At 36.9% G+C, this 23,030-nt stretch overlaps 2 protein-coding genes across 2 annotated transcripts; both read right to left on the reverse strand.

Annotated features, from left to right (window-relative positions):
* Positions 1–1,333: 1,333 nt before the first annotated feature.
* On the reverse strand, positions 1,334–2,790 carry LOC113764434 (grpE protein homolog 2, mitochondrial-like). The gene is made up of 4 exons (XM_027308331.1): positions 2,522–2,790; positions 2,364–2,420; positions 1,843–1,974; positions 1,334–1,762 (listed from the first exon to the last, which is right to left on the reverse strand). Exons 1-4 carry the CDS (start codon positions 2,771–2,773, stop codon positions 1,655–1,657), a joined length of 549 nt encoding a protein of 182 aa, XP_027164132.1. The 5' UTR covers positions 2,774–2,790; the 3' UTR covers positions 1,334–1,654.
* Positions 2,791–5,154: 2,364 nt separating this feature from the next.
* On the reverse strand, positions 5,155–11,985 carry LOC113765797 (serine/threonine-protein phosphatase 4 regulatory subunit 3-like). The gene is made up of 17 exons (XM_027310049.1): positions 11,892–11,985; positions 11,726–11,803; positions 11,476–11,540; positions 11,196–11,264; positions 11,036–11,113; positions 10,854–10,949; positions 9,624–9,694; positions 9,424–9,501; positions 9,240–9,333; positions 8,389–8,484; positions 7,585–7,802; positions 7,388–7,502; positions 7,080–7,211; positions 6,680–6,787; positions 6,494–6,603; positions 6,299–6,400; positions 5,155–6,215 (listed from the first exon to the last, which is right to left on the reverse strand). Exons 1-17 carry the CDS (start codon positions 11,968–11,970, stop codon positions 5,705–5,707), a joined length of 2,100 nt encoding a protein of 699 aa, XP_027165850.1. The 5' UTR covers positions 11,971–11,985; the 3' UTR covers positions 5,155–5,704.
* Positions 11,986–23,030: the final 11,045 nt, after the last annotated feature.

Raw genomic sequence — 23,030 nt, forward strand, 5'->3', positions numbered from 1 at the left:
GAAACCTCCTCTGAGATTTCTAACACTTGCACTCACCTCCTCCGTGGTTTGAGAAATTGCACTGACCTCCCTTGAACTTATTGATTCTTTGCATATTCAGTCCAGATGATTAAAATATTATTTTAAGGAGTGAAATGAGAAATTTGTACCAAATTTGTCTTTTGTGCTACATGCCAAGTAGTATTAGAAAGTAAGTTTTGTGTTTAACAAAAATTAAATATGTGATAGTAAGTACAAATTTAAGACCTCCTCCGTGGTTTGACAATAGTTGATTTCCTAAGCTTCGATCATTTAGTGCCCACGCTACCCCCACCTGATTGTGTCTACTTATTGCAATGATCCCCATTCCGACTCGTGTGTTTCTTTCTGCTCTTGGATAGCTAGTTGAAGTTGAATGCCTCCATTCTCATCTGCTACTGCTGCTGGATGCTGTGTTATGCCACTAGGCATTCAAGTTTGTGTTTTTGTTTGTCTATTGCAATCGAATTTAAAGCAGCCTATTCTTCTGTGACCATTTTAATTTCTCTTTTGAATAAACAACATCCAATTCTATTACCGTTGTTAACACAGAGGCACAGCGGTCCAAGGGCAGGTGACGGACAACTGTTCGTAGCTATGATAATAACTCAAATGACTTTCATCGTACAAGTTTATAATCATTCGAAAGGTATTAACACCATTTTGGATCATGCCTCCTCCCCCTTTCATAAGAATCATGCCTCCTCCCCCTTTCATAACTGGTAACTGGTAAGCAGTGAATCCACATGGCATTTGATATTGACATTATCGTATTTCTTAAATCTGAAAAAAGAAAGGAATGACAAAAGCATGTTTTGTCCTAAGCGCCATGGAAGTGACGAAAAGTCAATTACAACCCTCAATTGGAAATCTCACTCAAACGCTCCAAGCTCTTTCCTCAGGCAACCTCTACCTGCCACCCCAAGCCACTTGCCCACACCACCATCTCAATTTCTGGCAGCCTAGCGCACCGTTCTACTACTTAGCAGACTCATCTTACTGCCAACTGCCTTAATCCATCACTCTAAGCTGCTCCCAACATCCAAATTACCCTTTCCATGTATCTGTGGGATTCCAAAATCTTTGGGATTGGCTGTTGTCCGAGCCAATCTATTCATTCAGACAGCCTAATATTTCAATTTTCCAGCAAGTAAAGATTATAGTGTACAAGTTCATACAAACTATTTCATCCCCAAGAAAAAAAACGGGGAACTTCGGCAAACTACACATCACACGGATGTGAAACTGAAAAATTAGCTTTAAGCCATCCTCTCTCGCACCTACAGCTTTCACTAATTCATCAATTGTTCGCTTAACCATCAATTGTTATTGTGACAATACCGGAGGTTGATAATTGAAGAAAACACAGCTGCCTCTTTTTCTTCATAAAGAAACCCAAACCAACCCAACTAGCCATCAAATAATATCCAACAAGTACCAAAATATAGTAGCAGCAGCAAAATCCAAAATATAGTACTAGAGCTGCTGAAGTCGCTAGTCATGAAGTAGCAGATCTGTTTCTTCTCACAGAATACGAATAAACCATTAAATAAAATCCAAAAAATATAACAAAATGGTAGACATGGTAGTAGCAGACCAGTAGTAGAGGTAGCTAAGAAAAAAAGGCCCGGACTGGTCACTGTGACGGGATGGGAGATGGTCGTCGGCTCCTCCGCGTCGCAACTCCACGCGTTACGCCTACCTCAGCCTGCCTGATAACCTCATCCCCATAAATGTATCCATCCTTGAAGAAGCAAACGCACAACGCGAATTAATAATAAAAATAAAAATAAAAATAAAAATAATAATAGGCCAATTACATACCCGCTTCACTACTGCTACTAGTCCGGGTTCCCTATTTGGATCAGGAACAAAGAAAGCAAGCTTGTGTTTGTTTGGATCAAACACGTCACCAGAATGTGGGGTGAATTTATTCACCCCGTAGCGTAGCAGAATCTAAAAATACAATTAGAAGCTGATAATCACCAATCACACAAGGAATTAATAACATCATATAAACATCGAGTTACCCAATTGTCGCCTGTTCAACAAGAATTACGAGAAAATCATTCATCAGGCATCATACATCCCAATGGGACCGAAAGAGGCCATCACTATTCACTACTTCATTCAGGTCATAAACTAAAACCCACTTAACAGGCTACGAAAGAAAATCAAATCATCCACAAACAGCTAAAGAAAAACATTAAAAAAAAAAATAGTAGTACTAGTAGCAAATTAGCAACTAAACAAAAGGGCTCAACTTGGACTTTACACTCCTTGCGTAGTTTGATGTTCGTTCAGCACAAAAAACGATTACGGGGATAGAAAAAGGTATTATTTACCTTAGAAAGTCCATCCTCACATATTTCTGCATTAGTCACAAGATCTTTAAAAAGATCCTGCAAACATATTCAAAGCCATCAGGATTTAAGAGCTCCGTTTTTTCTTTTTTTGCTTTTTTTTGAGTTAAAAAAAAGAGCAAGAAGGAGGAGAGACTTACTCTTAAACCTTGGGTCTTAACGACCTCCTCCGTGGGATGGATACGAGGCTCAAATCTCTTCTCGAACAACAGATTGATGTGAGAATCAATATCTGCTTTGTCCTCAGTTTGCCTGTTTTCGTATTGTTCAAAATCTATATCTGCTTTTTTACAGAGAAAAGAAGCGAGCCCCGTACTACATATTAAAACCCAATCTCTTCTCGCGAAACAAGGCTCCAGTCTTGCTACCACCGAGGCTAAAAAGTGATACATTCTTTTTTGGGGTTTTGGATTTTGGTTTTGCAGAGGATCGGTTTAGCCGAGAGAGAAGACGGAGAGTTCTATTCTTATTACTTTTGGCTTCTCTTTCAGTCTTTTGCATTCTCCGCAAGAAGCCAAGGTCCAAATGAGACGAATGAAATTCAATTCGCGTGCCAATCGACACGCGGAAAGGTCGGCCCCCCGTGTCGCTTTCAGATTTGATTCTGTACCATTTGCTGTATATACTCAACGTGTCTCTTTCAGACTGATTCTGTATCATTTGCATCCGACTTTTTATATTTCCAGTCTTGTGTATAACCGTATTACTATGATTGTAGTAGTTGGTAGACTACTTAAATTTTTCTTTTGACGGTCAGGTTCGAATCTCACTTATTTAGATAAAAATTTTGATTAGGTCTCACTTATTTTGAAAAAAAAATTGTGATTAGGTCTGTATACTTGTTAGTCTCTTATTTAATATTTTTGGACTTCTCTTTCCTATAGAATAAAATCAATTAGGTTCCCTTATTCAACATCTTTAAACTCTCCTGCATCTAAAGTATGATAAATTAAATTATAAAAATATTATTTTCGTAACCGCATATATATAATTATGAATATGATATACTAGTACTACCCTTATTCAGTTTCTTTAGACTTCTCCTCCCTGTAAAATATGATAGATTAGATTATAGAAATATTATCGTAATCACGTATATTCCCTTCTTTAACCTCTTTATACTCCCCTCCCTGTAAAATATAATAGATTAAGTTATAGGAATGTTATCGTAACTACATATATTTATATATATATGTATATGTAATTATGAATACGATATACTAGTACTAGTTAGTAGGTTTTCTGATAATTCCCTTCTTAAATTGTTTTTGTTTTTCCCATAAAAAAAAAGTTTTTGTTTTGAGATGATGATAGTTAGCACTTCTTCTTTTAATCTTAATTACCCACAATTGCAACACTTAAATTGTCATTTAAGTAAAATGATGATGCGTAATAAACATGAAACGTGCTCCGCTGATTTTGTATTTGGTAAGAAATAAGCATGCATGGGCCGCATGGCTTTTACAAAATTTACCATCAATCTGGCTGGCTGTCTCATTTTACTTACCTCCCACGCTCAATCTGCATCTGTTGTTCTAAAAAGCCTGGTTGTCTAATGCTCGTCTCGCTTCTCACTACTGTAATTGTAGGGGGTCCAAAAACGACTCCTGCACGGTATGTGGTTCTCAAAGAGAGTTGTCATAACCCAACCACCGGGTTCTTTTTCCGACATAGACAAAAGATGTACGCTTAATGAGTAAAGGCTCACATGATTCTACTATACAAAAGAGTTAATCACACGCTCCTCATCTTGAAGTATGCCTAAAGCATAATATCACTAATCAAGGATTCTGTTGTCCTTGGTTTTCTTGGACTTGATCTCTTTTCGTTTTAGCAGTTGGTGGATGGGAATGCGCACAGTCATTCCCTCCCGCTGCTTCCTCGTGGCCTTGATGATAGCAAGTTTGACAATAGTTGATTTCCTGAGCTTCGATCATTTAGTGCCCATGCTACCTCCACCTGATTTTGTCTACTTATTGCAATGATCCCCATTCCGACTCGTGTGTTTCTTTCTGCACTTGGATAGCTAGCTATTTGAAGTTGAATACCTCCATTCTCATCTGGCTACTGCTGCTGGATGCTGTGTTGTGCCACAAGGCATTCAAGTTTGTGTTTTTGTTTGTGTATTGCAATCGAACTTAAAAGCAGCCTATTCTTCTGTTACCATTTTAATCTCTTTTGAATAAACAACATCCGATTCTATTACCATTGTTAATACAGAGGCACAGCGGATCAAGGGCAGGTGACGGACAACTGTTCGTAGCTGTGATAATAACTCAAATGACTTTCATCCTACAAGTTTATAATCATTCGAAAGTGTTCGAAAGCTATTAACACCATTCTGGACCATGCCTCCTCCCCCTTTCATAACTGGTAAGCAGTGAATCCACATGGTGCTTGATATTGACATTATCGTATTTCTTAAATCTGAAAAAAGAAAGGAACGACAAAAGCATGTTTTGTCTTGAGCGCCATGGAAGCGACGAAACGTCAATTACAACCCTCAATTGGAAATCTCAATCAAACGCTCCAATCTCTTCCCTCAGGCAACCTCTACCCGCCACCCCAAGCCACTTGCCCACACCACCATCTCAATTTCTGGCAGCCTATCGCACCGTTCTAATTAGCCCACTCATCTAACTGACAACTGCCCTAATCCATCACTCTAAGCTGCTCCCAACATCCAAATTACCCTTTCCATGTACTGTGGGATTCCAAAATCTTCGGGATTGGCTGTTGTCCGAGCCAATCTATTCATTCAGACAGCCAAATGTTTTTGGAGCTAATATTTCAATTTTCCAGCAAGTAAAGATTATAATGTACAAGTTCATACAAAACTATTTCCTCCCCAAGAAAAAAAGGGGGGAACTTCGGCAAACTACATATTACACGGATGTGAAACTGAAAAATTAGCTTTAACCCATCCTCTCTCGAGTGCACCTACACCTACCGTATCTTGCAAGATTAGGGGACACCCGTGCAGGGCAATTTTATTGCCCTATAAGTGCTACATAATTAAAAAGCATAAAAAGTCAAAATTATGTGCTTCCAAAAATAATAAAAACAAGGGAAAACTATAGCTAACAAATGTTTACAAAAGAACCAATAAGTCAAATAAAATGTAAAGGAAAAAACACTAGGAAAGAAGGATGATTTCTTAACACCTAAATAATGGCACTGTACAATATCCTCTCTTGAGTGTTGATGGAATGGTTTTCGCCGGTTCCTGTCTGTTAGTCGAACGCCCAAAGCCAATAGACCATTGGCGCCAATTCCACCAATCATGTAGGCAGTGAGCACAAAAGGAAGCAAAAAGATGTATTTCAAGATCCATTTACAGCCATCTCTGGTGATGCCTTCGGTATCAATGGACCATCATCTCCATGTTGTCCGTTATCCGGAGAACCACACAAGCCATCTGTAAAGCACCTAGGAGAAACTTCTTCTTGGTCAGCAAGATTGTCCACATCTGAGCTCTTCCCCTGGTCAGAAGAGCCTTTATGCCCCCCCTTTTCTTCATGATTTGTTTCAACTGGATTCTTGCCTCCATCTGTTCGGAGAATATCAGGAGCAGTGCTGATTGTTTTCTTACCGGGTAATACAGCCTGACTTAGGGTCGAGCACAAGGCAGCAAATACACCTTCATTTGGCTTTGAGCTTTTATGTGATCGCTGCAGCTTTTTAGGTTCAGGCTCATCCTTGGTAGCCAATTTGCGTTTCAACCGGAATGATTCTACTTCATCATCTTCACCAGAATTATCTGCCCGTTTTCTTGATGGTGGTTTGTAATCTTCATCATCTTCATCATCATCATAGTCAACTAGCCCACCAGATCTTCAACATGACGAAAAGAATAAAATAAAATCCAGACTGTGGCATGTTAATAAGGAGACTTGACATCAAATAGAGGTTAATACCTCGTAGAAGGATAGGTTGTAGCAGAACCATTAGGCAAATTGGGTTGGGATTGTGCTCTCTTTCTACTTGGCATAGATGCTGATGCTGAATCTTCTTCATCACTATTTAAAACCAAATAGGAAGGATAATGTATTAACCAAATTCAATGAACACTCACCAAAATTTCAAGTTTTGCATCAACAAAAAGCACACACCTGTCGTCATTGAAATAATCTTCCTCTTCCTTCTCAAGAGCACGATCGTCAATTCGTTTTCTGGGGTCTAACACATTAGTGTTACTTCTCAATCCAGCACTTTCAAGCGCCTGAAATAGTCCATTGCAAACTAAACACAGTGACCCAAAGGCAAGATACAAAAACCAAGATGGGTGCAAGTAGTACCTGTTCATATTTAACCTTCAGCGAACGTATTGATGGCAAATTATCAAATTGGGCTAACTGTTCCCAGAAAGAATCAACTAAGTACTTCAACAATGTCTTCAGGTTCTCCTGCAAAGAACACACATTACAATAAGATAAGCATTTGTCCTGCTACATCTATATGCTCTATGAAATAGACCCCAGTACCCTGTTTAGAAACTAGATGTTCCATGTAAGAATACCTGAAAAAGAGTTTCCACCTACAATTACTATTTTCTACCTCTCTAGACTCATGCACAGAAAAGACCAGTTCTACTCAGCAGGAGAATTCATGCTTAGCCAAACTCACCATTTCCATCCCAGTAACTTTCCTTTCCTGACCAAAGAACATGAAAAAACTTAAAAGCAAGAAAATGAGTACCTTTCTGATATACTCAAAAAGTTCCAGAACGGCAGAATTGAGCAGATTATAACGACTGCCATTACTAACAAAAGCATCAACAATTGGTTTCAACAGGTTATTCTTCACAATATGAGACAACAGATTTTCGTCCTGCAAAATGCCAAAAGGTATCACATAGCCGGTGAAAGTACAGCAGAACTGCTATATGTTCCAGTAAAATTTCTAAAACAGAATTGAGTTTATTAAGGAGTAAAACCCCTAGCAACCAATAGAAAATTCAACTATTTTTGCATTAAATTTTGCTATTGCAGATAAAACAAACTTACATTGCGTGAAATAAGAGTTCTAATAAATCTAACAGCAGCTACTACGAGGTACTTTTCTCTTCGGTGTGTCAGAAGCAAAACTTTATCAATCACACTATTGAGAAGAAAGTTACACCTGCAAGATAACATTGTTACGACACTTATCTGAGTCTCAATAGGATGATTTTATGTATGGGGAAAAGGTTACAAGAATTTACTTTATTCTATACGGGTGGTGCAAAACGCAAAAGCATAGCAGATCACAAATGTTTAATAATATTTCTGGCTTGACACTAATTTGATTTCCACTTTCTTCATCTGATCTCCCAGATTTACTGACAGCTTGAGCAGCGCTATTAGGTGGGCATGAGGATGTTATGACATCAATCAAATGACCCAAGTGCTTCTCATAGAAGATGTCGATGATAGACTCTCTCTGCAACATCATAAAAAATGCTCAAACAGGATAAACAATTCAAAGACAACACAATCAAACCACGGCCACTTCTACTTCCCCCGGTTTAGCAGTGATCACAAAAATCACAGTATGTGAAAAGGAAATATGTAATTTCCTAAAACAAAAAAAAAAACTGGCTAAGCATATAATCTTCTAGGCATTGACATCTGAAACAACAATCATCATGAACCAAATTGCAGCACCTATATTTGTTTAGCACCGCAATCCATATGCCTTATAAAATGTGTGTATGTGGGTGGGGTGGTTTTTTTTTTTGGGGAAGGGGGGGTGGTGAAAAAAGAAAACATCTATTACATCTTAAAATAGCAGAGGTCTCCATGATGTTTATTTTCAATTTTTATCCATCACATGGTTTTTCATTCCATTAGCAACTTTGTCAACCAAGCCAATGAAATATGTCAGTTTCTAACCATATTTCCCCAAGAGATGGATTATAATTTAAATGAACACTGTATCAATGAAGACATAATTCTGCTTAAAAAAAAAAAAGAGGAATCAATTTACCAGAACAAAAAATAGATTGCAAAAGGTACAAGAAACACACCTGTGATCCTGATGTATACGAATCCAAAAGATTACGAAGAATTTCAAGAAATTGACAATGCATGTCATCTCCAAAATCTGTAAGCATACCATTCACCTAGAAACAACCAAAAACAAAATTCAAATTTTGATTTCGTAGAAAGCTCCCAAGTTAGCACAATATGTTAAAACACTAGTATACCTCTGTCAGCCTTTTCTATTTAAAAAAATCTACGAATTTTAAGAGATTGGCATGATATATGTATTGCTTGACACATAACTATAATCGCTCTCTGAAAACCCATCAATTATGTTTTCAATCCACTGGTTTCACATCCAAAAAGATCAATTTTTTAAATTCATAAAAACTGTCGTGAGTTAGCACTGCATCTTAAATCCTTTAATACCATTTATCAGCCTCCAACGTGTTTGAAATTTGTGTTATTCTAGGAGGTAGGCATAACACCCAAATTGCTCCCTAGTCCCACAGCTACAGCTGCTTTCTATAAATCATTCCAGTTACAATTGCAGCAAACTAGCTTTATATAAGGGAAACAGAAGCAATAGAAAAATAACAATATCAAGTAATGCTTTTGTACACAGCCAGGGAAATATGAAGGATGATGCTCCCAAATATAACATTTGACTCAAATTTCAAGTAAAAAATAAAGTCATCTGATATTTGTGGTAGAAAATCTTGTACATAAAATTCTTGCTCATTTCTTGCTAAATCATCATTTTATAGCATATTTTTGTCAGCTTGAACAAACACAACCCAGACACCAGATATGGAAAATGGATAAAAATGGAGCCCCAATTTTCAACTGATGCATTCTCATTAGATATGGAAAAGAAAAATAGGTAATTACTCACCAAAAGCCCAAAAAGAGGGATCCCTTCCTGCCGAGTTACATAAGAGCGCAAAAGGTTTGGATCCTGATTTAAGAAAAGAATGAGGATGTCTGTCCTGCACCATTACAGCCATTCATCACGAAATTTCATCGGTTGGAGGTGAAGACAATTACATCCAAAAAACAAAAAGCATAGGGTTACTTACCCAGTTAATATGAGCTTTTTATCTTGACTCTGCAGGATATCAGCTATGATCTCAAGTATGCCTTCATTAACCAGATCCCTACAAGCATTATATTTTCAGGTGCAAAAATTTCAGATACCAGAAGCAGAGAAAAATGCAAAAAACATTACTCTTTTTCCTGCTCCCTATCCCTATATCAGGTTAGGATCTTGAACTTATACCGATATAGCCGAAGTTGGTGCACCATCTGTAAGCTCTTACTTAGGGAACAAAACTCATGCAAGAAGAGTACCTACTTGAAGAAAAATGTACATCAGCATCAGTATAGCAACTTGTATTACAGAATATGGAGCCTACATCTCATGTCAAAACAAAGGAAATCAAATGAACACCTTATCACAAACTGACAAGGAACAACTTTACGCAAACATGCACCAATTGGCACAAGAAAGTACCAAAGAGAGACTTCCCAAGACTAAGAGCAAGGTATGAAAGACAAAGCCATAAGCGGATGAAGTAGACTTGTTACAAAAAACAGTTACTAAAATTAAACTACTACAGGGTAAACCATGAATATCATGTAGCTTTATTGCTGGTAAGGCAGATATTGCCAGTAAGACCTGATAGTAGTAGTAGTAATACAGTCACATTACGCAGAATAGAGGGAATCTGGGTTGACCATCAGCTTTTGAGGTTAACCTTGATAATAAACCATAAGGCTTTTGTCTAGAAAATCTGATAAAGATACAGGCCTGCACACATACTCTAGGTAATTGCAGATATTCAATTAGTGAATCCTAGTGCCTAAAAGACACACACCAACAAAAACAAAATTTCAAGACATAAAAATCTTTAATAACATCCTCAAACAAAATTTTTGGGAGTTCAAGACCTCAGAAGCATGACAAACATACAACATGCAGATACTCGAGAGAGAGAGAGAGAGATTAGTCACTAGAGGGGATTTGACTTTAAGAGAATGAGCTACATTATCAATAAAATGTGAGTTTATTAGCAGGATTCCGGAAGAATGACCACGGCAGTATAGAAAGATGCAAATAATCTGCTTAGTAGCAGACTGCAAGTGCCAGGATTGTTGAATTTATATATCCAGCTGTGACCATGATACAAGTGTTACACACAACCCAGACATGTGACTAGACTAGATATGCAAAATCATAGTCATTATACTCCATCTATATGTGACCTTCCACAACAAGATATTTGTTCACAACAATTAAAGCAATAGTTGCAAATGCATGGTCACTTAAGATAATTCTATTCCCTTAGTTCTAACAGTAGAAATAATTAAGACCTCTCTAAGCAGTTACTCAATATTTAGCTAATACCCCTTATGATACTCAAACCACGTAGGACAAAGACATATACTTCTGAATATAGTAAAATAAGTTAGGGCCACCAGAGACTCAAACAAAAATGGAGATATTCACCAAATTTTTTTTAGATTCTGCAGAAGTTGAAGATGACTTCAATCTTGCAAATAATTCTTGAATGAAGGTGTTGTCATCCTTTAACAACGAGACAACCTATAAAATAATACCATTATTAGATGCGCACAAAAGCACATTAGTCATACTCAGAATAGGCAGATGATTTATGTCAACACTCTTACAGTTGCATTATTTGAATGAATTATGGAATTAAGGCTTGCAACCGTAGCCTCATCCAATACTCTAGGCAGAATGACATCCTGTGATAGAAAAGTAAATATCACATACAATCCCAATAAGTGCAAGCATTGAAACTTGTGACTAAGAGTTAAACACTCTTACCTTGAGATAACCAACTCTGTACGTCTGATGAATCTTTGAAAGAACCACTGGATCCTTAATAGGTATGGCCTATAATATGTGAAAAAAGAAAATCATAAGTCAGCATACATGTAAAAGCAACAACATGTCAAGCATTCTATACTTGGGAAATTCCCTTCCCCCCTCAAATCAACCCCCACCCCTGACCCCCTTTTTATTTTCCTTTTTCTTCTCATCCAAGAGCAGCTGATTATGAAGTGGCAAGGAAGGTTGGAAGAGCTGTTAAAGTCATCTACATTACCTCCTTAAAAACCACATTCTCTTTAAGGAAATTCCGATGATGAACATGAGGTACATCAGGATCATCTGCATAAAGCAAATTTGTAAGAATTCTAACTGCAGCAGCAGCAACGTATATAGCTTGGGTATAATGATCACATAGTAAGATATAACTACCAAGAACTATATCACAAAACAGCATAATAGAATTATAGATACGAGTGAAACTTGATTTTAGTTGGAAAGAGAAATATAAAGCCCAGGCAACTCACATTCAAGGCATCCAATTATATCCATAATGTATTCATCACCAAAAATTCTATCATAGATCTGCGTGCTATTCAGCAAAACTGCAATCCAGATGATCGATAATTAGCCACATGGAAACAAGCAGAGAGAAATTATACGATCGGAAAAGGAAAGTAAAAGTCTACTGACTAATTCCTCGGACTATTTTGAAAACCATGTGAAGGCCATCAATGTTATCCAAATCTTCACAAATCCTGAAGAGATCCATAAGCTTCCTAATAAATTCTAGCTGCACTCAACAAAAAACCAAAAAGAAAAAAGGTCTCAGTTCAATATCAGAAAAGGACAGAGATGTAGAAATATGAAAGCATGAATTCACAAAGGTAACGTAGAAGCACAAAGGATGTGACAACTGTTAAAATAGAACACATTTGCAAACAGACAAGCCTAAACCAGGGGAAAACTACCAAGAAAAGGGGGGAGAAAAAGGACAAACACAATTAGCAATCAACAGGTAGCCCAATAAGAAAGTAAAAAAGGCCACAAAAACAACTATTTAATTGCCACAAAAGAATGGGTCATCACATTTACAATGTACGGAGATTGGGAAAACAAGAAAAGTGAACTGTTCATAGTATAGCAAGCAAAAAGTAGAATACTTGCTCAACCTAGAATATTGAAATGCTGGTACCATGTGAAATCAGACAAAAAAAATGAGTTCACAAAACAATTTAACTTAATTGTTAAAGCACCATTGACTGACAAAGTAGTCTATAGAAATCCAGGTTTTGTATTGCACCCCATAGAATTCTATAGGTCGTAACTTTCCAGATTGATAATAATCACAGAATTTTGCACATCCAAAAATGCATTTCCAGAAATTTTTAAGCATAAAAGTCAACAGAATGAACGTCAGCCATTTCAATTCTCTGGCCAAAAGTACATTTGTCTTAGCAAACATGACAGGGACAACAGTTCTGCATGAGAAACCAGAACACTTGAATGCCCCAAAAGACTATTAGAGTAGGACACCAGCCAAAAATGATTTGTTGATATCAGAATTTTTTGGCAGCTCAGCATCTCCAAAGAACCCCCATGACAAATTCTCTATATTTTCAACTTTAACAAATATGTAGGTTAGTTTATATGATTTTAATTTTGTTCATATCTTAAGGATGAAACATTAGAGAAACTAAGCAATCCATTAACAGTCCCTCTTCCATTTTCATTTCTTCTATTTATTTCTCTCTGTTACATAATCTTTTTTTTCCAAGTATGGTTTTGCTAACCTTTTTTTGCAATCTATTAGCAGTAGCTTGCTTGTTACTTAAAGATGGCAACAAGGTGGAGTTGAAGTAGGTGACCCTCTCCCAGCCCCCGCCTCATTGTCCAAAGACTTCCCTCGCTCCCTACCCTATCCCTCGCTCCCTTTCTCCTCGCCCCCGCCTCATGAGTGACCATTTCTTTTCTTTTTTTCCTTTGGTATTGAAGTGGAAGGTTTCATTTTAAAGTAAACCTATCTTTGCAATATATATAAATTAGTAGACTAAGAGAACATTACATTCAAACTTGTTTGTCCTCAAAAGTGAGATTTATTTATTGGTGGACAAGCAAGCATCAGGCAAGCCAGTGCTAATAGATTGTAAAGAAAATGTTAGCAAAATAGTTACAAATTTTTCTAACTGACACAATTTCATCAAACTGAGAGTGAGTGAGAGCTGAAAAAGAAAAAAGGTACGTCACAAAGAAAGAAAAGTGGAAGAGTGTTAGGTTGATTGTTAATAGGTTTCTTAATTTCTCTAATATATGATGTTTTATGTTTAAGATATAAACAAAATTAAAACCATTTAAACTAACCTACACACTTATTAAGGTTGTAAATATAGAGAATACGTCAAAGTTTTAATCTAATTAATAATTAAGACTAGCTTATAAATATTAGATTTTATATATAATATATTCATTAATATACATATTAATTGAAGCAAGGGAACGGGGCAGGGACTAGAGCAGGGGGAGAAAAATCCCCCTGCCCCATTACTTCCACTGCAGGACGGGCACCAGAGGACGCCCACCTCCATTGCCATTCCTACTGCTATTTGCTTCTCCACCAATAGTTGTATTTTAGTAACAGCAGTAAATAAATCTTCTAAGAAGAAACAGTTTGCATGTAGTATTCTCCTGGACTACTGATTTATACATATTAAAAAGATTGATTCACTTGAAAAATGAAATGTTCCTCTCCAGTACAGAAAAAAAGGAAATTCTCACCTGCAGGAGAAGTGGGGTGGGACGAACGGGTGCAGGGGATGGAGCGGGGGGCAGAGGGAGTTTTTTGGCAATTGTTTGCCCCCAAATCCGTTCCGTTGCCATCCTCAGTTGACAAGGTTGTGCACAGAAAGTGTTGGCTATTCTGTTGCCTGAGGTCAGGGGAAAGGTTCAAGGTCCTCCGTTGACACTAGCTCTTCGTTTTAAATTAAGAATTCCTTTTTTGGGGTTTGATATAAGTCTTGGGTTGACTGATTAGAATATTCGTAAAATGCTGTGATGTCCAAAAATCAATTTATTTCCTTCACACTAACGATTAAGAAATCATGTGTAATAATGCTACTGTTAATAATATGTGAAATAATGTAGAGCAAATACAGCGTGGCATACCCATTTCATTATTTTGGACACTAAAAAGTAGATTAGTGAAGTAAAGATTCTTATATTGTTTATTTTAAAGAGTAAAATGTTAGAAATGGTTTCAGGATTACCTCAGAGAGCTCATCAAAGTTGTCGGGAGATATTTGAAGTAACTCTGCAGCCGTCTGACCAGAGCACTGAGCAAACACTTTTTGCGCTCTCATCAGCAAGAGTTATTTTGAGATGGAAAGACCACACAACTTCAGCAGAGCAGTTCCAATTGCAGAAGTTACAAAAAAGGTCCCCACCATGTGCCTTGTCAACAAAATTCCCACAAAGGGAATGCAAGAATCTTGTACTGACGTGACAATGTTCAATCTGATCCAGCCAGATTCTACAGATCTGAAAAGAAAAGAAGAGAGAAAAATGCCTTTAGAAAACGACACCGATGCTCATCTTCGTAAAGGGGAGGATACCAGAAGCCATAAGGCAGACAATAAGCGAATCCCATGACCACAATATACAATGCAGTATCGGCACATTGATAGCAGATCCTCATACATAGGAGGAAAACATAAAACTCAAGAAAGATGAAGCTATTAAATTAGCCATTTGTTGTCACAAGGAAACAATCAACACATAGCAGCAAAAAGACCTCGGAACTTAATAAAATCTTATTTTTAAAAAAAATAGGTCTTTCACCTGACTTTTCAATGTATGATTAAAACTATGGAAGTTAACCTGACAGTTGTCTATCCGCATGTCACAGGCTAGTCAGTGTTTAGAGTAAATTGAATAACAGGTAACTACCAAGACTCCACATAGCAACACAAGATTAAATGTACCTTACCTAAGAGAGAGAGAGAGAGAGAGAGAGAGAGAGAGAGAGAGGGAGGGAGAGGGAGAGGGAGAGGGATTACAAGTACCTGCAAGATGGAAGTCATGATTCAACATGGCAGAATCACAGAAAAGAAAGGTAAAATCAACCTTTTCTTTCCTTTATTTTTCTTTTGGGAGGAAGAAGAAAAACTGCATGGATTTAGCAGAAAAGATTCGCACAGAATCCAAACCAAGGAAAAAGAATAAACATACATGAGTTACACCAATCCGGATAGATAAATCAGAAAGGCATGATAATTTGTGAAGACAAGACGAGTTCAGCAACGCTAGTAAGCAACTTATGTTGATAAACGAAGCTCCAATGTCACCCTCCAACCATGATAACTGAAGTCTGTCAAGCCAAAAAAAAAAAAGCAAGATGAGATATCCTATGAATAAAAAAGGCAAAATTAGGCAACTGTAAGGGTAGAATACATTTAAGTGCATGTGGCTTTAACCTGCAAACAAAGCTGTATCATGCACTGACCTCATGACCTTCCAGTTAATATATAAAGAAAACTCATCATTTGACCAAAGTGCGCTATCAGATGTCCCAATACGTTCTATCAGTGAAAACAATCCCAAAAGGACCGCTGATCATTAGTCCTGTTAAAGCTTAAAATTTTGCTATCCTTTTTCTAACAGAATAAACTCACTTTATATGGTATAAACCTTTCTTTTAGGCCACTTCATATGAAAAAACGTTGTTCCTGGAGTTTTTGTGCAGCTAGCTTGTCGGCAGAGAAGTGGTCATTGCAGTATGTATATGTCAAAGTTCACGATCTAATTAAAGTTTGAGTTGTGCTCACCTATTTTCTCTGCTCGTAGAGGATGTCAAACCAGAAATGTACAGTGTGTGACCAAGCCCTAATCTTCCCAATGACCTAAACAGCAAAAATGTCGACCAAACATTAGCTTGTTTAGCAAAATGAACATGTTTCATTTTGTACACAGGTAACTGAAGATAATTACCACAATCTGACAAAATATAGCTTTATCCAAACTGTTCCAGTTATATCTTTAAGCTTCAAGGAGAAAGTGGCCCTTGCTGTGTTTCTGTCATGAACAACGCCAGTAACAACTCCATAAAGACTGAGGCCAGTCATCTTGTCATGTAGATCAACTACAAATGACTGCAATACTTAAACAGCATAAGAGAGAATAGTGGAGAAACTGAAATTTAAGGAATTGACACGGGCATATTGGTTTTGTAATGGACATATCCAGAACATTCTGAAGTAGGCAAACAGTTATAAACCCAAGAAGATTTTTATCCTTTGTGCTTATTTAAATGGGATACGTCATCTATGAATTCACATAAAGCATCACATGTATTTAAAGGCATAATAAAAGCACAGGAATGACAATTTATATTTATGCTGAATGTGCATGCATATGAACACAATCCAAGTTGGTTTCAAAGTATGAAGAATGCAGGGAAGTATTCACAACCATACTAATAATGGTCATTGTCTTCCTGATTAATGATGTCATTAATGGTCATTAAATGACATACCTATCAAGCATGAAGCATGATTTGTTACATGTGAAGCTAAAACCTAAAACTGAAGACCAAATCTTTTTTATTTGGTAAAGAAATATAACAGATGAGTATTACAACTCCATTTACCAAGAAAAGGCTGAATAGTGCATTAGAAAAGAAGATTGAATTTACCCTGGATATCTAATCCAATCTCAATTTTTTATATGAAGAAGCTAATTCACAGATAAAACAAAATAAGTCACTGTCAACATCCATAGATTCTCCCAAATTATTGCAGAACTTACCCAAAATGGACAAAGACTGAAGTCAATAAATCCTTAAGAATCACAAGGCAGGGTCACTTGGGAAATGACAGACCGCTGATCTGATAGATGTAATAGCTCTGATCCTTAACAACGGCTCTGTGTCAATGATACAGATACCTAGTTCCCCCAAAAGATAACATTGTATTCATGATTGGACATGTTAGTTGCATAAAAAACCCAAGACTTACTCCTCATGTTGGACAGAAGGCACCATATAAAGCTGCGTTGCACTGCCATATTCAAGGAAAATTTCTTCACATGTTTCCAAAGATGTTCATGTAGAAAAGCAGCTAAATCATGTTCATGTAGAAAAACAAACACAACAAATCTGAATCTCGAAGAGGTACCTGCATAGATTGGATAGCATAACCTGCTCGCCCCACAGTAGAAACTTTAACTTGACACCATTGTTATCAACAAGAGTAATCTGCTTCCTGTGCAAATTACCATACTTCTCCTGTGTTTCCAAAGATCCGATTGATTCAATCCTGTCCTCAAATAAAAACACAACTAGTTATAGTAGTTCTAGGTGCAATGTAAATTAAAATGCCAAAGACTTTAAGGACTTAAGAGCAAAGCAAAAAGAAAAGGTGCCAGTCCATTGAAATATGAAGTCAAAACAGGGAATAAAGAAAGGAAAAAGGAAGATTGGCAGAAGAGATGGAAAAGATGGGGGAGGGGAGGAAGAATGGAAGCTGACACACTCTCTTTGTGCCTATGTTCTTTTATTGATTTGCTCAATCACATGTCAAAAGAAGGAAGGCCAACACTTGACAACGCTTTGCACTGATTAAAGCTAAGCCTGCTTTGACTACTATACCATTCAGCAATAATATGCAAAATTCTGAGAGCAGGAATTAAGACGGTGTGTAATGCTGACATCCACCCTGTCTGTTAATGGATGGCCTTTTCTCAGGACATACTTTCATTATGTTCCCATCATGGAAAAGCAGATGAGGCACAGGCCAATTCTCAATGCTAAAACTGTCTGATGTACTTAATGAAGTGGACCAGTTGGTGAGATCACTGATTTTATTTATACAGACTTCAGAGAAAGTAGCATCAACTTCGTTTAAAACTGAAGCGCACAAGACAGACTACATATTACGCTGCCAAATCTTACCTAGCATACAATGAATAAGACACCCCTTCTTTAACAGCTTCAAGACAAATGGAAGAGAAGGATTCTGAACAAAACTGTGCTCCAATTACCATTGCATCATCATCTTAGTCCTGCATCAAGGATAAATTCAAAGTCAACTCCAGAAACAGACTATGAAATCTTAAAATCAGATCAAGTGCACATATGTCACAGGACACCTGAAATTAATAAGCATGGAAATGCAAAGGTAAAGCATGCAAAACTACACTAGTCTGTGCTACCAAAGATCAACATACATAAAAAGGCCAAGCACATGTGGACAAGCAAAAATTTGTACTTTTTGTACGGGAGAAACTTATAGAAACATGAGTGAAGTCAAACTGAATTCCCACTTTATAAGAGGCGAAGCGTTACAATGCAAGATCTTGGCATTTTCCAGCTATGATGTGGGAGTCAGGTGGGCTTTTAGTTGTTTCAGGGAGACAAAAGTATTCTCTAGCAGGCAGCCATTAAGTATGGCAAGACAATTACACAAGGAACCATAAAGCTAATGCACCTGAGAACACAAATATATACACGAAATTAAGCACATATCCATAATATGAAACTAGAGCTAATGCTAACTACTGATAATCAATTAGTTACCACATTTTTTGTGTTTGTGTGTGTGTGTTGGGGGGGGGGGGGGGGGTAATAAGAGAGATACAGAGGGAATCGAGAATCGGATGGACCTGAGAGAGATCGGAAAGGAGAATGGCTGGAGTGAGGCTGCTAAAAAAGTTACTCTCAAGAAAAAATAACTTTTCTTACCGAAATTGTGGGGTCGATTTGATAGAGGCCAATTCACAGGAATAAGGTTTTTCGATGTGACATGCATTTCTCCACCTCTCACTCAATTACATCATACGACAACTGAATCAGTACCTTGAACAACGAATACAAAACAAAAGCAGCATTTTGGCCAATTATAACAGATTGATAAGAGATTCCTGCCTAATGCAATTCTCCTTTTGAGCTGATACATCAATCAGCGCACACTCATGCATCCGCAGATAGATAAGAAATCACTGACCATCAACGGACCTCTCACTGCCCAATTTACAGACTCTTTTCGAGTCATCTGATACAATAATCAGTGCATAGTCACGCATCCATAAGGCCAAGGAGCAACACAAAAGTTGACGTTACTTTCTGCAACTAATTGGCTATTTACAAGATTAGGGAGCATTTGAACCAGCTGCCTGCCATTTAAGTTGTACCAGAAGAGCCGAAGACTCGTGCCAGTAAAGATTGCAAAAACAGTACTACATGATATATGTATCAAAAAAGGATTGTAAAATTCAGATACATAGACGAAAAAAAAACTTAAAAAAATAACATGCAGAAAAAGTCTCCAATTCTAAAAGTCTTTATTGCAGCATCGGCATTTAGTGGGGCTGAACGTCTCCCTGAAAGAACGAGTTCACGTACCACTATTAGAAATTTAGAATAGATTAACAAATATGCAAAATTCAGCTATTAAAAATAGCATTTTTTCTACCTCTTCCTGATCACTATCTCCTTGTAAATAGAAGCTGCGAGTTTTCCTAAACAAAAACCGATTCCTATATCCACAATTGGTTTCCAAAAACCTACACAAGAAAATATTACTAAGTAAATATATTGAACAACAACTAAGAAAAAAATATTTTATACATACTTGAAGAAAAACACATAACTCAAATAGAACTGTAAATAGTTTGTTTTACTATTGTCACCTTTAGACGTCGGCATCTTTTTCTCTTGCAATCTGAAGAAAGAAAAGAAAAAAAATACAAAAAAAAAAAAAAATCAAAGCCATTGTACAGCATTAGATATTCAAGAAAAAAATTAGAAAAATTTTAACGTCGTAGAGGTGGTTGGAGAAGCTGAGGGTCGGGGCATTGCCGTTGCATGAGAGGCTAAGACCTTGGCAGCCACGGTACTTACGAGATTGTTGGCTTTTTAGCCAAAATGGGTAGCCTGGAAGTGACGGGTTTCAGTCCGTCATTGGCTTCTCTTTCAGTCTTTTGCATTCTCCGCAAGAAGCCAAGGTCCAAATGAGACGAATGAAATTCAATTCGCGTGCCATCGACACGTGGAAAGGTTGGCCCCCGTGTCGCTTTCAGATTTGATTCTGTACCATTTGCTGTATATACTCAACGTGTCGCTTTCAGACTGATTCTGTATCATTTGCATCCAACTTTTTATATTTCCAGTCGTGTGTATTGCCGTATTATTATGATTGTAGTGGTTGGTAGACTACTTAAATTTTTCTTCTGACGATACGTCAGGTTCGAATCTCACTTATTTAGATAAAAATTTTGATTAGGTCTCACTTATTTTGAAAAAAAATTCTGATTAGGTCTGTATACTTGTTAGTCTCTTATTTAATATTTTTGGACTTTTTCTTTCCTATAGAATAGAATCAATTAGCTTCCCTTATTCAACATCTTTAGACTCTCCTACATTTAAAGTATGATAGATTAGATTATAAAAATATTATTTTCGTAACCTTATATATATAATTATGAATATGATATACTAGTACTACCCTTATTCAGTTTCTTTAGACTTCCCCTCCCTGTAAAATATGATAGATTAGATTATAAAAATATTATCGAAATCACATATATTCCCTTCTTTAGCCTCTTTATACTCCTCTCCCGGTAAAATATAATAGATTAAGTTATAGGAATGTTATCGTAACTACATATATATATATGTATATGTAATTATGAATACGATATACTAGTACTAGTTAGTAGGTTTTCTGATAATTCCCTTCTTAAATTGTTTTTGTTTTTCCCATAAAAAAAAAGTTTTTGTTTTGAGATGATGATAGTTAGCACTTCTTCTTTTAATCTTAATTACCCACAATTGCAACACTTAAATTGTCATTTAAGTAAAATGATGATGCGTAATAAACATGAAACGTGCTCCGCTGATTTTGTATTTGGTAAGAAATAAGCATGCATGGCTTTTACAAAATTTACCATGATTAGAAATTGATAAAAGAACGAGATATTGACAAAAGATAAAGCTCACTCCGTTGTGTCAGTTGGAAGAATTCAAACACTTGCCTTCCAAATTAATTTTGTTGCAAACTTGAATAGTAACTAATTCTTAATTAAGTTCGATCTTGCCTTCCAAATTAATTTTGTTCCAAACTTGAATAGTAACTAATTCTTAATTAAGTTCGATGTGAGAAGCTCATAAAGATAGAGAGGAGGGGAGGGGTTGGGGGAGCTCAAAAGTTTGCCTCTAAGAAGGGATGATATCGAACCAACTAGTAATAGAATAGTTGGTCACTTAAAGTATTTGTGTGATGGGAGATCAAGAATTTAAATCTTTCCTTCTATTAGATGGGTGCGTAATGCACATGCAGTTGTACGGTCGGTTGGTGATTCAATCTCTGTCGATTCCCCTTAATTCAATTGAATCACCTAGATTAGAGTAGTAGTGTAGGGTCAACCCCAAAATAGGCTAAAGTGGAGATAGTGATGATTGACAAAGAAAAAAAATGGTGATACAGATTCACCATTTTTTGCCCGCTTGTTCCATGTCTATATTAACTCATAAAACATTGTGCCTCAAATAAATATGTGGTAAGTAACATGTTTTATGGTTTCCGCTCAATAATAAATAGCTATTTTCTTACTTTAGGGCTAGGTTTACGGTTGCAGAAGGACAATCACGGTGATGAAGCAACTTCACTTTCCTAATGCTAAGATATTTATCAAGATTTATTTTGGAGGTACTGCTGGACCAAACTGGGATTACATACTGAATTTTTAATTAGCAGTGACATCAACTACTGGAGGCATGATCTGCCTGGATTTCATAATTATAATCTGTTAAAATTGCAGAACCTCGCAAACTGCATAGACAAGTATTGTGCTCTATTTGCTTATTGGTATGAAACATTGAAACTGAACCCTTTTTTTTTCCCCTTTTCGAAACACGAAACCCTCATATTAATATTTCCATATTTTACCGACACTGCATACAAGAGTATCCATCTCGTCCAGCATTATTTACCAAAAAAAAAAAAGAAAGAAAAAGAAAATCTCGTCTTGTATCAGTAACTATGTGCACATATCTGAAACTTTTTCATCTTAAGATTTTTTTCCTAATTAAGGCAAACCCATCTTAATTGTTTAACTTGATATTTCTTTTGAATGTTAGACCTTGATTTTTTTAAAAGAAACTATTATTAGTTTTCCAAAGATTCTTGTAGTATGCTATGCAGCAACGACTACCTAAATTAGGATAGCTAGTTGAAGTTGAATGCCTCCATTCTCATCTGCTACTGCTGCTGGATGCTGTGTTATGCCACTAGGCATTCAAGTTTGTGTTTTTGTTTGTCTATTGCAATCGAATTTAAAGCAGCCTATTCTTCTGTGACCATTTTAATTTCTCTTTTGAATAAACAACATCCAATTCTATTACCGTTGTTAACACAGAGGCACAGCGGTCCAAGGGCAGGTGACGGACAACTGTTCGTAGCTATGATAATAACTCAAATGACTTTCATCGTACAAGTTTATAATCATTCGAAAGGTATTAACACCATTTTGGATCATGCCTCCTCCCCCTTTCATAAGAATCATGCCTCCTCCCCCTTTCATAACTGGTAACTGGTAAGCAGTGAATCCACATGGCATTTGATATTGACATTATCGTATTTCTTAAATCTGAAAAAAGAAAGGAATGACAAAAGCATGTTTTGTCCTAAGCGCCATGGAAGTGACGAAAAGTCAATTACAACCCTCAATTGGAAATCTCACTCAAACGCTCCAAGCTCTTTCCTCAGGCAACCTCTACCTGCCACCCCAAGCCACTTGCCCACACCACCATCTCAATTTCTGGCAGCCTAGCGCACCGTTCTA

The sequence above is a fragment of the Coffea eugenioides genome, chromosome 3, assembly GCF_003713205.1.
Source record: "Coffea eugenioides isolate CCC68of chromosome 3, Ceug_1.0, whole genome shotgun sequence".
NCBI lineage: Eukaryota > Viridiplantae > Streptophyta > Magnoliopsida > Gentianales > Rubiaceae > Coffea > Coffea eugenioides.

Excerpts from the sequence above, each read along its gene's own strand:
- LOC113764434 (XM_027308331.1), bottom strand. The coding sequence starts at position 2,773 with ATGTATCACTTTTTAGCCTCGGTGGTAGCAAGACTGGAGCCTTGTTTC. Across the intron at positions 1,975-2,363 it reads GTGAGGATGGACTTTCTAAG|ATTCTGCTACGCTACGGGGT; the intron begins GTAAATAATACC and ends TTGTATTTTTAG. Across the intron at positions 1,763-1,842 it reads TAGTAGCAGTAGTGAAGCGG|GATGGATACATTTATGGGGA; the intron begins GTATGTAATTGG and ends TGCTTCTTCAAG.
- LOC113765797 (XM_027310049.1), bottom strand. The coding sequence starts at position 11,970 with ATGGATCTCTTCAGGATTTGTGAAGATTTGGATAACATTGATGGCCTT. Across the intron at positions 6,788-7,079 it reads TTTTTGAGTATATCAGAAAG|GAGAACCTGAAGACATTGTT; the intron begins GTACTCATTTTC and ends TGTTCTTTGCAG. Across the intron at positions 6,216-6,298 it reads ACAACCTATCCTTCTACGAG|ATCTGGTGGGCTAGTTGACT; the intron begins GTATTAACCTCT and ends GTCATGTTGAAG.